Raw genomic sequence first — 15965 nt, forward strand, 5'->3', positions numbered from 1 at the left:
TTTGGAGTGACGTTTGATGGACTAAATATGCAACTGGAGACTCCCTCCCCCTCTCCTGATGGATTTTGGTCAAAACATTCCGCTGAATTCCGGGAAACATATTTAGACTGGTTCGCCAATCTCTATTGAGAAACTAGTCTAAGCTTGTCTTCATAACTACCATAGCTGGTAATGTGAGATGGGGCAGAGGCACTAGAACCCCCTCTCACTCTTACTGTCCTGGTGCCCACATGAGGAAGGACCTCGAAGACGCGGGGCTACTTCATTAATGTCAGGGTTTTCTATGTAAGAGTAATGCTGAGTAACCATATTACTGATTTACATTTGCACTGTAAATCCATATGCAATGCTCATGTTTTCCATTGTGTTTTTAGTTTAGAGTAGTATTTCTGTGTAACCTTCTACAATGTATCTTCCTCTGTCATTTTTTGGTGACACACCTGGCTTGGGGTTCTGTCACACCAGGGAGTCACGCCACCCCGGCTTAAAATCACTAGGATAGAAAAAAGAGAAATATAGAATTGAATAGAAGAAAAGAGTTCTGTTACGTGAAAATAATAATTGTACCTCGGAGACGCAATGCTACACAACACAACTTCTTTATCTGTCTTGACCAACAATGAATGGGTGGGAAGCACATTTGGTGGTCTGTCGGCATTCCCAGGTACGGTGATGCACCGAAGTATTGAGAACTCCAGCATCTATTAATACCGTGAGTCAAGAGATTTGCTTTACAATGGTCCACAGAGAAGACCCTTTTTGTGAATTAAAGGTAGACAACACATTTGTCGATGAGTGCTGTTGTCAGAGGAAGACACTTTTTCCGGCCCGGCAGAGGAAGAGGCCTGGCTGGCTGTGGAAGTCATGGCAAGAATTCCTTCTGAATTGCCCTGGGAAACAATTCAGTATATCTCCAGGTTCCAGCGATGATCTGGGTCCCTCAGCTTAGTGTTTCTCCAGGCGTGTCCATCTCTAAACCTCAATTTGAAGCCTGTAACTTTTTTTCCCTTTCTCCTGCCTGAGGCAGAGTGGGTGTGGTTGGTTAATTGGCTGGCCTAACACACCTGCAGTGGGTGGGGTTAATTGATAACTTAACACACCTGGTGGGTGTCCCTATTTAAACAGAGGCTTCTAACGAATCCTGAGCTTGCGTGTACTGACTGATATGTGTGGTTGATTTCAAGTGCTTGTTGTTTAAAGTGTGTGCAGTTAGAACCAGAAGCAGTGCTGGTTGTTTAAAGTGTGTGCAGTTGGAACCAGAAGCAGTGCTGGTTGTTTAAAGTGTGTGCAGTTAGAACCAGAAGCAGTGCTGGTTGTTTAAAGTGTGTGCAGTTAGAACCAGAAGCAGTGCTGGTTGTTTAAAGTGTGTGCAGTTAGAACCAGAAGCAGTTTGAACAAGGAAGCGGTTAAACAAGGTATAGTTATTGAAGTACAGTTTACTGTTAGTACTTCTAAACTTCATAGTTGCTAGAATGAGCAGGATTGAAAATGCCACTCAATGCACATCTTGCCACATGTATGTGCACTTGGAGCAGCTGTTCCAAGGAGCATACCGCTGTGAGAAGTGTGAGCGGGTGGTCTCTTTAGAGTCAGAGATTGCTGATCTTAAGAGGCAACTTGCAATATTGAGGGACATTGGCAATCTTGAAAGGGAATTAGAGCTCACTGAAGGTTAGAAGGTTATTCTCTTTTTCGGAAGGATCGAACAAATAGAAGGGGAGGTGGAGTATGTTTATATGTTAAACCGGATCTAAAACCTTTTATAAGGGATGATGTCTATGAAGGGAATGATGAAAATGTAGAGACTTTGTGGATAGAAATTAGCAGTGGAGGTAAAAGTATAAAGAAAATGTTTGTGGGAATATGCTATAAACCACCAAATATCTGTGATTTTTCCCCTTAATGGGGTTTTTTGTTTGCCTTCCTCTGGATCAATAAGTATAGATATAGGATAAAGTATCTGTTGTCTAAATTTAGCATAGGTTGAACTTGATGGACGGACGTCTTTTATCAACCTCATCTACTATGTAACTATGTAACGATGTAACGATGTAACTGTGTAACTATGTAACTATGTAACGATGTAATGCAGCAGGGAAATCTTTTCAAAAACCTTGGATGGATGCCGCTGAAGGTAGGAGCATCCACTCTTCTTCACGCTCACTCAGGTAGGTGGACTCCGTAATCTCTGTTCATAGAGAGGCGGCCTTGCACTCTAACGGCTAAGTAGGATAATAAGCCATGAAATTTCCTAAGCTCAGTCCGGGACACAGTTGGGCAAGCTCGTATCTGCATCCACTGCATCACCGCTCCGTCGCCAGCAAAAGGAAATCGAGTGGGGAGTCTCTGAGATACAGACCAGGATCAGGAACAATTTTCCCACAATACCTTATGTGTTTCGTGGCTCCGATCCACTTTATCAGGGGTATAACACCATCATTGCCTTGGTACACCTGCCGGTGGGCCTGATGGAGATATATCTATATTAAACACTTGCATTTTGGTGGAAGTACAGATATCTGTAATCTACAGGTAGCTTCCGTTGTAAGCTTGACGCCCTCATTCTGTAACAGCACTGCCGGCTTCTCCAGCATCAAATCAGAAATACTTGAAGATGGTTTTTATAGGACAGACAGCACTTCTTATATAAGATACAGTATTTCAGAGTGGTGGGGCACGGGATCAAGGGCCCACCTGTGCCACTTTATTGAGCAGACATTTTGTATACCCTGTGCCACATTATTGGTGAACTTAACTTTGAACTTTGGCTCGACGTCTGGACACACATACAGTTTTGAACTCTCATTCTCTGACCTGGGAAAGAGTGCCCCATTATTTTTTTGTTTGTTTTTCTTCACCTTTATCCTTACATGACTCTAATGCTTTTGGGATTGAGTGCTATACTCACTCTCTATACCCCACTATGCTTTTCGATCACTGGCAGATTGGCCCTACACTGCATTTACATGTACATGTGGTACACCTATCTCGGATGTGGGACAAATCTCTGAGTTTGCATCATTCTAAACTGTAGAGCTGTATATTCCGTTATGTTCTAAATACTACACTTGATTTATTTAAGATTAATCGCTTACTGTGTTCATTGAGTGCTGGGATCCCACCCATTTTTACCTATGGCTTTTATAGGATTGCTACACATCCATACAGTGTCTGCCAAATTAATTTGAATCAACAGGCAGATAAAGATCCCGGCTCTTCTTCCATCTGCCCTTACTCTATGCCAAGTTGCCAACAGACCAGCAAACGGGAATATGCAGGTCCTATAAAATATCTGAGGGTATTTATATAAGAAATGAGATTCTCATCTTACTTACTGGTACCCATACTGTCTACGGCTGCTGGCTGATAAGCCAACCAGTGATCGAGCCGAAGCCGAAACACACCAGTATTTGTAATGTCCAAACAGTACTTAACGTCAACACGTTCCAGCAAATACTTCTTAAACCGGAGGGTTCCCATGGATAAGACCAATGCAGTCATTCGTTAGGATGGTCCCTGGGTCAGAAAGGATATAGTAATACCAAAGGTCAGCTGGGATTGATACTTTACCATCTTCTGAAGCTTCGGAGATTTGGGGTAAAGAAGCACACTGGTGTATGGTGCATTTACACTACAGAAGCTGGTAACCGTGTGTTGTATTGAGGTTCTGGGCAGGTTCAGCTGGTGGATTCAGGTCCATCGCTGGCTGTACCAATAAGTAATTTGGTAATGTGTGGTGGTTGTACATGGAGAAGGATTAGCACTGTATGTAGTGTGATGTTGTGTATCAAATTTTATATCTTGGACCCAGGCTAATTAGTTGAAGAAAAGTCACCAACCTTGACCCATTTCTCAGGCAGCACACCGGCAATCACAGGAAGAGCATGAGATATATTATTATTTTAATGACCCATCAGTTATGTCAGGACAACTTAGTTTAGTTTCACCTCCTACCCGCTGTTTTGATCTCCCCAAATTAAAAACATTAAATATGTATGTTAGTGTGTTGTTTTCCAGCATTTAATTTGATTATCACAGCATTATGATGGAAGGTGGCAATCCACCGGAAAGGGGACGGATAGATGGATCGCTGCTATTTTATTCCCCGAATAACGCAAATTTACCACTACTTTTTCATTAGAAGAAATTATTTTCATTTCACTTCCCTTGCTAAAGAAAAATGGATTTAGTTTACACAGAGTCTCATCATTTGTAAGCCACTTTGGCCACTGACTATTCGGGAAACTCACAAAACCCCAGCTAGCTCTTTTTTGGAACCCCTGAGCCCCCACAAAATATATATGTATATGTGTCAAAAAGGAGAGCTATTGAGCGTGGCATATGTATCCCAAGTGAGTAGGTCCTTTCATTCTGCTGGATATAGATCCAATGTGGTCTTTCTCCCTCCTAATAGAGGTAAATGAGAATTTTAATCCTAATAGAGGTATATTAGTATTTTATCTGGTAGTGTTAGGACCTGTGAACTAGGTCATGCCTTGTCGTGGCTCGCAGGCTTACAACTCTTTGACCAAAGGGTTAAGCTAAATTACTCTTTTTCAAGAGAATATATAAGTATTTTACTGTGTATTTTTGTCATATTGGATGTAGCATTGGGCTTCTCTGTCGTTTATTCGGGAAACTCGCCTAACATCAACTGAACGTATCATATTGTCCGATAATTTCAAGGGCGTTTGTGGGCGAATTTTAAGCACAAACTCCAAAGTTTGGAGCGCGCCGATTTTGAAAAAAAATTTTCGGTGAATGTTGGCGTTTTCAGACACGTATTTTTGAAACGCGCGTGAATGTTTCAGAAATCTCCACCGAAGGGTCCCCCGGAAATAAAATTCAAACCTAGGAAAGAAAATCCTAAACAATAGTTGAGAGCGAGAAGGTTTATTGAGCGTCTGTCTGTGCGTGGCGCTTATTAACAGAGTGTATAGGGCTAATTTGTATACACCATATGTATCTGACATAGCTGATCACTGCTCTCTGCTGTAACACTGTCACAGCTATGCACTTAAATACAGTTATCTACAACAGGGGGGCTCAACTCCCATCCTCAAGACCCCCCAACAGGTCAGGTTTTCAAGATATCTGTCTTCGACTGAGCCTCTGATTGAGCCACCTGTGCTGAAGCAGGGAGTGATTGAGCCACCTGTGCTGAAGCAGGGATATCCTGAAAACCTGACCTGTTGGGGGGGGTCTTGAAGACTGAAGCTGAGCCCTCCTGATCTACAACACATCCAAACAGAAATCTGATTATTCCATAGTTTGCATTGTCACACAACTCCAACATTTATATTTATTTTGCATTTTATTCCTAAAAGCGACAGTCCATCCCACATTATAGACGTTGCATGACTTACGCATGCGTTCAACGGGTATCCCTTTTCCAGACCCTTAGGCCGCCGGATAACTGACATGGGAAATACGATGGACTGTTGCTTTTCAATGAACCGTAAAGACACACAGGAACGCTACAAGCTAGGCTGATAAAAACAAGTCAATGTAATTACAGATTTGATATAAATACTATTTTAATTGAGGTGCGAATGCTGTCGGACAATTCTGTCCCATGCAAATGTTTTCTCTGGGCTTCCCACTTCCTACGTCGCGCTGTCCCCTGAAATCACGACACCCTGTTTAACGGTGAACCCGGGGCGTCACCCTATTGAGCCACCTCGTGCATTGGCTGGCACCCGTCGGCAGTGAATGGGGTTAACTGGAAACCAACCGTCCTTGGCTGAAAGGAGGGTGGGTGCGTGGCACCGATTCCCAGCAGAGGTGGTCACAGCAGAAATGGAAAGGAATTGGAAAATGAAGGAAAGGAAATACACGGTGTAATGTAAATAAAAAAAGAGTTTGTACTGAGTCTGTGGTGTTAGCCGATGTGGGGGAATGAGTAATTTGCCATATTGAAGGAGTTTAGACAAACTTTATGGGACATATAGTAATCAATTCACCTAAAAATGCTATACTGGTAATAAACGGAACGTGATATTTGTCGCTTAATCTTTAGCTTTTTTCTCCTGGCTTTGTGCTGGTGATTTGGGAGAGTGGTTACAAGAAGCACGCAGCTTCCGATAATGGTATGGGTGAAATTCTGCCTCTCTTGTTATTATTTTCCTCCGTTCTTAATAACACCCGCACACAGTCAGAGAGGGGGGGGGGGACTCTGCCAGCATTGCAAGTCCTCAGCTAATAGGGGGGACGTTTCATGATTCTTCAACTCACAGTTATTTTATTTTTTTCCCCGGATTCTGTGTCAATTGCAGGAAACTCGTTAACAAAATCCAGTTGAGAAGATAATTACGGCAATATCGGACACCGCGAAAATGTCTTGCTCTCCCCAAATGTAAAATAGAAGGTATCCCATGGTAATATTTGCAAAGTATAACTCGCTCTTTGTAACCACTTCCCAAAACGTTAGCAAGTGCAGCAATGGGAAGCAGGGACAAAACAGGGACGAATGTTCAAAACGCATCTTGGGGTGTCAATTTCAGAGGAAGGCTGGGCATGATACTGTATATAGGGGTCTGTTTATACTGTATATAGGGGTCTGTTTACTAAAGTCTGCTGGCTGCAAAAGTCGAGCAAAACCCGTGCAAAAAGCAGCCATATTCATCCAAGAAAAGTATACCTCAGCTACGTCTGTAGCGTTGGAATGGCTGGGGAGCTAGTCTGTGCTGAACTGACAATGTGCAGATATCCTAAGGCGGATAGAGACCTCAAACAAACTCTACCTTACCCGGCAAAGCTATTACACTGGGGAGTTACGGCCTTTTGATGTGTTGCCCAAAGAGCACTTATACACAACTCTTGGAAAGACGTTCTTGGATCCACCACTGATGTGTCATGATACCACAGTGGAAAGAGTCTACAGATGTAGAAGAACCACGAAGCTCCGTTAGTGACGTAACGTGACGTTAACACCCGTTTATGTCTCGTTAAGTGCTAGCGGGGATTTCCAAAGCTCCCTAATGAGGTGTTAAGTGCTGTCTCAATGCCAAGACGGCCCGCCATTAATTTTAACGGACGTTAGTGCTAACGATGATATGCCGGTACATAGTTCTGGTAATAACGAGGATGCAAATATCCCGATGTACACAGCTATCCCACTCAATGGCAGCAGTAGGACTCCACATCTGAACAGTGGGGCAGACAATTCGAGCGTTATACGTGTGGTCATGTGAAGACGTGTTGAATTGAATTTAAATACTCTGCGGTCACCAATCTACCCCAGTGACTCTATTTATGTGTCACGTTTGGGCAACAAGAAAAATTAAACCCTTCCAACATGTTCCAGTATGAAGGAACAAGCCCTCGATTTAACCCCTTCAGCTCCAACGAGGTCTCAAACGAATTGAAAGCAATTTCATGTATTATTATTGGGGGGGGGGGGCATAATCGGTACAGGGGGTCCACCAAAGCTGAACCTCCCTATTTCTAGCTCTGAGGACCCTGCCCCCCGGTTCATGAGATATTTTCCATTTTTTATCGGTAAGATGAAAGTAAAATCTAAACTGGCCATCGGGGTTGTCCAATAGGAAGCTGGCATCGTGGTGTGCCCGGAAGACATCACAGCGGCCTATTGGCCCATGGGAGTGAGGCTTGGATGGCAGCCATATTGATACCTCAAGAGGAAGCAGAATTACTGATTCATAAAAAAAAACGGAAGTATCTCAGGAACAGGGGAGGTTCTGGGAGCTAAATGGTTCAGCTCCAGTGGGCCGCCGGTTCCGATTCTGTTACGAATTCAAGCAGTGAGTTTGCTGCTTTAGAGCTCATTTAAATAGCACTGGTAAGGTTAGGCACATAATGTAATATTATCACTGTGTATATTAAAGCAGCGATCCTAGCTCATTGAAGTGGTGCACCTTCCTTGTACAGTGAGGATCGTCTGGTTCTGATTTCCTATTTATATCCTCCTTAGCATTTCTTTTTCTCACGATGACAGAGATGTCAACCACTACGGCTAAAATTGGTGAGATTTATCGTTTCGGGGCCCAATAAAACGGTATATTTGTTGTAATGGGAAAGTGCTGCTTTGTGTTACTAGTGAGACTATCTTGACCTCTGTGAGAATTTAAAAAGACATACCATCCTGGCAGCCAAGAGGTTAAGGGAAGTAGAAACAGGAGAACGGTCAACTAAGACAAAGGGTTAAATTCTGTATCCTACAAAGAGCCCATTTGGGATGTTTTTGGATGCAAATTTCCATTGACTTCAACAGAGATTTTTGTCCAAAAACATCCTGAATACATCAGTTACCCACGGGCCTTTATTCTAGACCTAATGACTTCACTGGGGCTTGCCTTGCGATACTGCCGGATCAGCACCATCCCACCTTATACAATAAGGCATGGGTTCTCAACTCCAGTCCTCAAGACCACCCAAATGGTCAGGTTTTGAGGTTATCCCTGCTTCAGCACAGGTGGATCAATCAGTGTCTCAGTCACAGAAGCAGGGACTGATATACTGTGCTCAAGCTGGGATATCCTCAAAAGCTGACCATGTGGGTGGCCTTGGGGACTGTAGTTGGGATCCTCTGCAATAAGGGATGTGTATGGAATAGGTGACCAGAACCCAGCCTACATACCCGTGGAAGGGTTGTACTTATTCATTCTCGTTCTCTGGTCCTGTGACGGTAACAACGGGAAGGCACTACCGGGGCGTGTTATCAAGGAATTGGCTGTCCAATTCAGGGGGTTCTTATCTGAACCGAATCAGTTGGTAGCGTTTGGTTATTCAAGTGAGGGGCTGTTAAAGTTTCCCGATGGCTACTGCAGATTGCTGAACAGTATTTATGTGTAATCGGAAGAGCAAAGCCGCACACGTCCAAGTATTTATTACTGGTGCACATTGAACCAAAATATTGTGACGCAATGGTGAAAGCACAATGTTGTGGGGAAGAGAAGTAAAACATTAGGGACAAAAGGAGAGAGTACGTCCCTTAAAGATTAGGGATGAAGGGAGAGTATTTCTCTGAAAGATTAGGAACAAAGGGAGAGTATTTCTCTGAAAGATTAGGTTTGAAGGGAGAGTATTTCTCTGACAGATTAGGAACGAAGGGAAAGTATTTCTATGAAAAATTAGTAACGAAAGGGAGAGTATTTCCCTGGAGATTCGGAACGAAGGGAGATTATTTCCCTGGAAGATTCGGAACGAAGGGAGATTATTTCCCTGACAGTTTAGGAACGAAGGGAGAGTATTTCCCTGACAGTTTAGGAACGAAGGGAGAGTATTTCCCTGACGGATTAGGAACGAAGGGAGAGTATTTCCCTGGAAGATTAGGAACGAAGGGAGAGTATTTCCCTGAGTATTTATGGGCATAATGGGAAGTACTTCCCCGAAGTCTTGTGCTGTCACCATTCTACCAGAATACCAGTGTTTTGTTCAATGTGCACTAATAACTGATACTCTTAGTTAGATGTGTGGGGCTGAAGTTGGAATTACAGCTTCAATTCAAAATGCTGTCGCTGAAATTAGCAGCAAACATGACTTTTGGGGGGAGAAGGAGTAATAAGGTGGAGTGCCTTCATGTTTAGTTCATTTTGACATTTTGGACTGGTGTTCAAACCTTTTTTTCTGTTACAAGGGACTACACACATGTAATGTACCGTGATTCTTACAGTCACGCATGAACTGGTGTAAGTGATCACGGCTAACCCACGGCTAACTCTGTCTGTCCAAACATTTCCTAAACACGTTCCAATTCAATTCACTTGAGCAGTTCAAAATACTTTCTCCCCTCATTTGACAGTTACGCTTAATCTTGATCCGCTGATTCCCAGGCAGTTGTCCTGCCACGTGGAGTCACAAGTCCAGCTCCACCTTTAAACCATCCTTAGTGAGGGAGCCGAGAGAAAACAAGAAGTCTTGTATGACGAAGTTCCTTGTTAATGTTCACAATATAAAGCAAGCTTCGCCACCCAAAGGCGGGTCAGGTTGTAGCTTAGTGATCATGTAATGGGCAGTGAAGTGTTAAACGCCATACAAAATACTACAGGCTGCTTTTCTTTCCAAGCCACACAAGCGTATAGCAATGTCACAAATGGCAACATTTTCACCCGGTCACTGCTGGTGGGACTTCCAACCCAATGGGTACAAGTTACCAAGGTCTCCCAGCTGCGAAGCCGGGGCAAATGCAGAAACATGCCTTCGAACACTTTGACATTTTTTCTTTGATAACCTTGCTGCTATTTTTTAATTGCCACAATTTTCCAGCTTATGAGACTTTTCATCAATCCCCCCTCCCCCCAATGAGCTGCAGACCCTTCGAGCAGTGAAGAGGGGTAAAACATTATATTAATATATGTAGCTTTTCTTCTAGAAAGTCTTTGGTTGAAGGCAAGATTGTTGAGAGGTTTGACAAGTGGTAAGTCTACTGGACACCGTTGTGATCGGAGTTCATTTCAGCTTTGGCATACTGCATATATATATTTTTTATTATTATTGCTCCATTGATTGTCCTGTGAGATAGCAACTGAGCTTCCCGCTTCCCTGGCTGGAGTTTCCATGCTGATGCTGACTTTGAAGGCACTTGGGTTCCTACTGTCTTTCCATGAAGATCCTGGCCACCGCAGTTAAACCATGTGCACAGACATCTGTGATGACGAGCCAGGGACAGCTCCATACTGTCTGCTGTCGCAGGCATTTGCTACCTGCTGATTGGCCGAGGGGCTGCCAATCATGTGCATCGCTTCCATGCCCGTGGAGAGGTACTGCCTCTCCCCGAAAGCCACATTTGAGGGGGAGGAGCAGAGTAAAGTGCCTTGGGGTGCAGACAGTTTCTCGGGGCTGGCTGCCAAGCGGGGGGAGGCAGGGAAGTTGTATCCATAGAGGTTGTAAGGGTTGTGAAGGGAGAAAGCATTGTAGGAGCCCTGCTGAATGTGGCTGCTCCCAAACATATGGGAAGAAGATGAGCTTGAGGAAGGGTTTCCTGCCTGCATCACATACTGGAACTGAGAGGTTGGATATGACCCCAGCTGGCCACTGTAAGCATCCATCTTGCTATTGCCTGGCAATGAGGAGGGAGTAGGCATCCCAGAGATCAAGGTTGGAGTCCTCTGGGGCATAAAGCTCTCGGGAGGCTGGGTACCGGAGGAGTTTCCGCTCTGAAGCCTGTTGTATCCATTGTCGCTTAGGCCCGGGTAGCTCTGAAGCGTGGCCACGTTGCTTCTGGCACACGGAGGGTACTCGGAAAGGTTGAGGTTGCACAGCTGGTTCTCCCGGCAGCCAACGTTGAAAGAGTTGGGGCCCAGGTGGAAGGTGGGAGGGGAACAGGACGGGGAGAGGAGGTGGGAGGAGGCAGAAGGGGATGGGGTCCCAGTGCTGGATGTCGTAGGGGATGTCCCTGTGCTGCCACCTAGAAAAAAAAGACACAAAGAAATGTTTGAAGACCATGAGAATGACAGCTAAGGACCACATGGGCCATCCTGTTGGCCTATTTTCCTAAATTGCTGGACCCCGTTTATTTCCTGAAATTATTCCCGGATTCAGGATTCAGGTTCAAATTCCTTGACTGTATAAACCTTCACCGACCGTCTGCCGGGCAGGGCTGGGGCGGCTTCAGGATTTAGGTATGACAGGTAAAAGAAATGACCTAGTGACACTACAGTAACTCCAAAGCTTAAGTATACGTTGAGGCCCAGTATCCCTCCTTGTGGCTTTGGGCAGCTGTAATTAGATTGTTAGCTCACTGGGACAGAATTCGTTGTGCCTGTAAGTTAAATATACCTTCGTATAAAAATAAAGCATGTATGCTTCATTTTATGTATAGAGCGCCGCCAGTGAGCACAGCGCCTTACTAAATTACAATACGGGGGAAATGAAGTGCAAACAATGGGGATAAGGGCAGCAAGGAAATGATAATAAAAAACCCTGCCCCGCAGAGCTTACCATCTAACTGGATATATACACAGTATATTTAATAATGTATATTTGTATTTATAAACTGCTGATCATGTACACAATACACATTCTAATAAAGGGATAAATCCACCCAGCATAAAAAGGGAACATCGCTGGGGTCATGTATCAGGCTGCAGAGGAAGGGCACAAAACACAAACATGTTAAACTCTGGTAAATCTGGTGCTGTTTTTTTCCCAGTTGTGTACATGGCAGACAGTGGTAGTTACAGCCCTGTATCAATGTCTCCCCGGTGACAACACTGCAGCAATAATGGAACAGAACCAGCTTTGTCAAAACAAATCCCATTGCGTTCCTTTTCTTTTGATAAATCTGGTGCTGTTTTCCCATAGGTTTTGCCACCGTGTGGCATTCAGGAGACTTCGATATATAACCCATAAAACTCTCACAGATTTCCACGTAAAAACCTGGAGCAAATCGAATGCAAAAAAAAAACATTACCAGATTTACGAAGGAAGAAGTCCCAGGGGGTTTGTTTTTTCTCTAAACCTGGTGCTGTATTTTTTGTACCCCTGTTTTGTAGCCGGAAGGTCGATGAATAATCCTGCTGTATAGGGCTCTCTAGCACTGACGGGGTAAGGCTGTGGGGTGTGTAAGATCATCTCCCGGCCATGTGTTTAAAGCAGCGGTCCAAGCTGCCTTTTCCCCTTTAATATGCGCATCAATACAATCCACACAATGATAAGTAATGAGCTAGGTTACCGATCGATCCGTTCTCCTGTGATCGGCGAAGATTCGGCTCGGGGGGTTCACTAAATGGCTGTCAGTGCAGCAGAAGAGGACCAAAGATGCAAAGTTCTGTGGGGAAGATCATGTGACCAGGCAGTCACTCGGTTCAATTGGTGCACTGCTAGAAAGAGAGGGCAGGGCTCAAAAAGGGGTGTGCCAGAGCCTGTTTCAGAAGAGGAATTGGGTGTGACTTTGTAAATGGTTGCTATAGAAATAAAAAATGCTTGTTACATTATAATACATTAAAAATGTAATTCAGAGTTTTTAAAAAAAATGCTACAAGTATTTTCTGTAAGATATTGCTGGTCTGCAGCTTAAAAGGGAGATCCTGAGATCCTGAGCGCCCCCTCTGTTGGATTTCATGCCAGGCCAGCAGGTGTGTGCACATGTGATGCCCATCAGGTCATCTTCTGGGTTATTGCTCACATCCAGCATCTCCTGATCATTGGAGTAATGAGTTCCTGATCCACATTCAGTTAATCAGACAGGTCAGCAGCTACTTCCCTTCCGTGCTGCAGAGAGAAGAGGAATTCTGCCGCTCCGCCATTAACCTCCTGCCTGCTGGAGAGGAAACCGCAGCCCTGTGTTCTCTTGCCAGGCAGACAGTTCTGCTGCTGCTAGAAGAACCTTCTAATCCATCTGAGCCAGAACTCACACCCACGGGTTTAACGCCCGGGTTTGTGTCTTCATGGAGACTATTTATCGGGGCCTCCTCGCTGATTAAATGGTTTAAAAAAATACTTAAAAAAGAATACGCGTTTGGACACAAAGGCCTCACTCTAAATGAGTGAGACTTCCTTCCAATGAGTGAGTGTGCCTTCTAATGAGTGAGAGTGTTTATAATGAGTGAGACTGCCTTCCAATGAGTGAGCGTTTATAATGAGTGAGACTGCCTTCCAATAAGTGAGATTGCTTTATAACGAGTGAGAGTGCTTTATAATGAGTGAGACTGCCTTCCAATGAGTGAGAGTGCTTTATAACGAGTGAGAGTGCTTTATAATGAGTGAGACTGCCTTCCAATGAGTGAGAGTGCTTTATAATAAGTGAGTGCTTTATAATGAATGAGAGTGCTTTGTAATGAGTGAGAGTGCTGTATAATGAGTTAGACAGCCTTCTAATGAGTGAGACTGGTTTCCAGTTAATAAGACTGCCTTGCAATCAGTAAGAATGTCTTCCAATGAGGGAGAGTGCCTGTAAATGAGTGAGAATGTCTTCCAATGAGGGACAGTGCCTGTAAATGAGTGAGAATATCTTCCAATGAGGGAGAGTGCCTGAAATGAGTGAGAATGTCTTCCAATGAGGGAGAGTGCCTGTAAATGAGTGAGAGCCCCTGCACATGGTTAAGACTGGTTTCCAATCATTAAGATTGCCTTACATTGAGTAAGCCTGCCTACGAATGAGTGAGACGTGACATGCCTCTAACCTCCAGTCCACGCGGACTACACACTGCCTGGAAAAGGCCATTTTCTTCATGAGCTGTCATGTCCTGCTGCTTTTCAGTCGTCCTCACTGAACGGGAGCCAGTCCCACTCACAACGGGAGCCAGTCCCACTCACAAGGGAGCCAGTCCCACTCACAAGGGAGCCAGTCCCACTTACAAGGGAGCCAGTCCCACTTACAAGGGAGCCAGTCCCACTCACAAGGGAGCCAGTCCCACTCACAAGGGAGCCAGTCCCACTCACAAGGGAGCCAGTCCCACTCACAAGGGAGCCAGTCCCATTCACAAGGGAGCCAGTCCCACTCACAAGGGAGCCAGTCCCACTCACAAGGGAGCCAGTCCCACTCACAAGGGAGCCAGTCCCACTCACAAGGGAGCCAGTCCCATTCACAAGGGAGCCAGTCCCACTCACAAGGGAGCCAGTCCCACTCACACTCTTCAATTGAGTCTCACTCACAAAATCAGCGATTTCCCATAAAAATCTCTTTTTTTTTTTTTTTAAATCCACCAACCCCAAATCTAAGTGTAATCTTCAATGTTCATTTGTGTTACTCCATTAATAATACCTCTAGTCGATGATATTCTCTTGGAAGTAGCATTATGCATTAAAATCAGCACCAGATTTATTCAACAAACTGAATCCCTCCCCGAAAGCAATTTCTATCTCATAATGTTTCTTTGTGGCAACATTCGTGTATTTCTGGGACAAACCACTGCTCCTGATTTATCAAAGAAGAAATCCAGTTGAAAGCAATAGCATTTTTTTTATTTTATTTGATAAATCTGGTCCATTTTTTTTTGCCCCAGAATTCTGCCTTGATACAGAACCCTTTCCGCGCACAAACGGCGATAAATTCAGTTTTCACCACTTCTTCGGTTTATTTCTCCCTGCATATTTTGTTGTTATCCTTAACCAAAACCACCGGCGTGTGGGCCTCAGCTGGTTGCCAGATGGAGAAAGAGAAAAACGAAAACCCAAACAAATGTAAATCCCCCCCCTCTCGGTATCTGGAGCCTGCCGTCGTGGTTTGAACTTACCTTGCTGCTTCTGCATGGTCGTAAAATCTTCAAAGGTAAGAGTGCGGACCGGCGGCCTCCAAAAAGCGTATGTTTCCATGATGGCCTCCAGGCCGGTCCTGCAAACGAGAGAAAGATGAGTCAAATGGGAACCAGATCCCGTCTACACGGCACTCAATAAAGGGCCAGAGAAGAGCCTCTCCTGACAAGCGGTGAATGGAATTTGATGCTTCACTATGTAGTTCATAAATTTCCCTGGAGGACATTCACCCATCTCAACGTTCCCAACGCTTCCAAAAGGGAAAGTTTAACACTTTCATTCTTCTGGCATTGATGCCATTAAATGGGTAGCCATACAAAGTAAAAACAAAATGTAACATCTCGATGTTATTACGTTCTTTGGGAAGGTTGTGGACAATGTTGACTCGGCATTCTTCTGCCATGAGACACATTCCAACGTTTACAGACACTGTAGAATTAAATGGCTGGAAGGTGTCAGAAGACGTCTTAGTAAATAAACCCCTTAATCCCTACAAATGTAAGTATTTCACCTACAGTGTTTGCTTGTTGTGGAATAATTATTCAGTTTCTATCGGTCTGGGCCATTCTAATCTTACATTGTCCTTCCCCGTTATCTCTGCTGTCGTCATTAGCCAAAACAAAATGATGAAAGTGTAAAACCCTGGGTTAATAGACCGCCGGAAATATGGTGAAGACATTGGTAAAAAAAAACCCTTCCAAAGCATTTGGTTACAATGGAGACATTGACCCCTTGGGTGCCCATGGACGTAGCTACTACATCATGAAGTCTGGCACTCCAGGGGATCCAATGACGTAATAGTTACATCA

The 15965-nt window shown here is 44.3% G+C and overlaps 1 protein-coding gene across 1 annotated transcript in view; it reads right to left on the minus strand.

Annotated features, from left to right (window-relative positions):
- Positions 1–4877: 4877 nt before the first annotated feature.
- Positions 4878–15965, minus strand: part of TBX15 (T-box transcription factor 15) — a 127990-nt gene continuing 116902 nt past the window's right edge. The window contains exons 7-8 of the mRNA XM_075592927.1: positions 15138–15235; positions 4878–11368 (exon numbers count right to left, since the gene is read on the minus strand). Of these exons, the coding sequence (XP_075449042.1) occupies positions 10587–11368; positions 15138–15235 (880 nt within the window). The 3' untranslated portion in view covers positions 4878–10586. The remainder of the gene's footprint in view (positions 11369–15137; positions 15236–15965) is intronic.

The sequence above is a fragment of the Ascaphus truei genome, chromosome 3 (assembly GCF_040206685.1).
Source record: "Ascaphus truei isolate aAscTru1 chromosome 3, aAscTru1.hap1, whole genome shotgun sequence".
Classification (NCBI taxonomy): domain Eukaryota; kingdom Metazoa; phylum Chordata; class Amphibia; order Anura; family Ascaphidae; genus Ascaphus; species Ascaphus truei.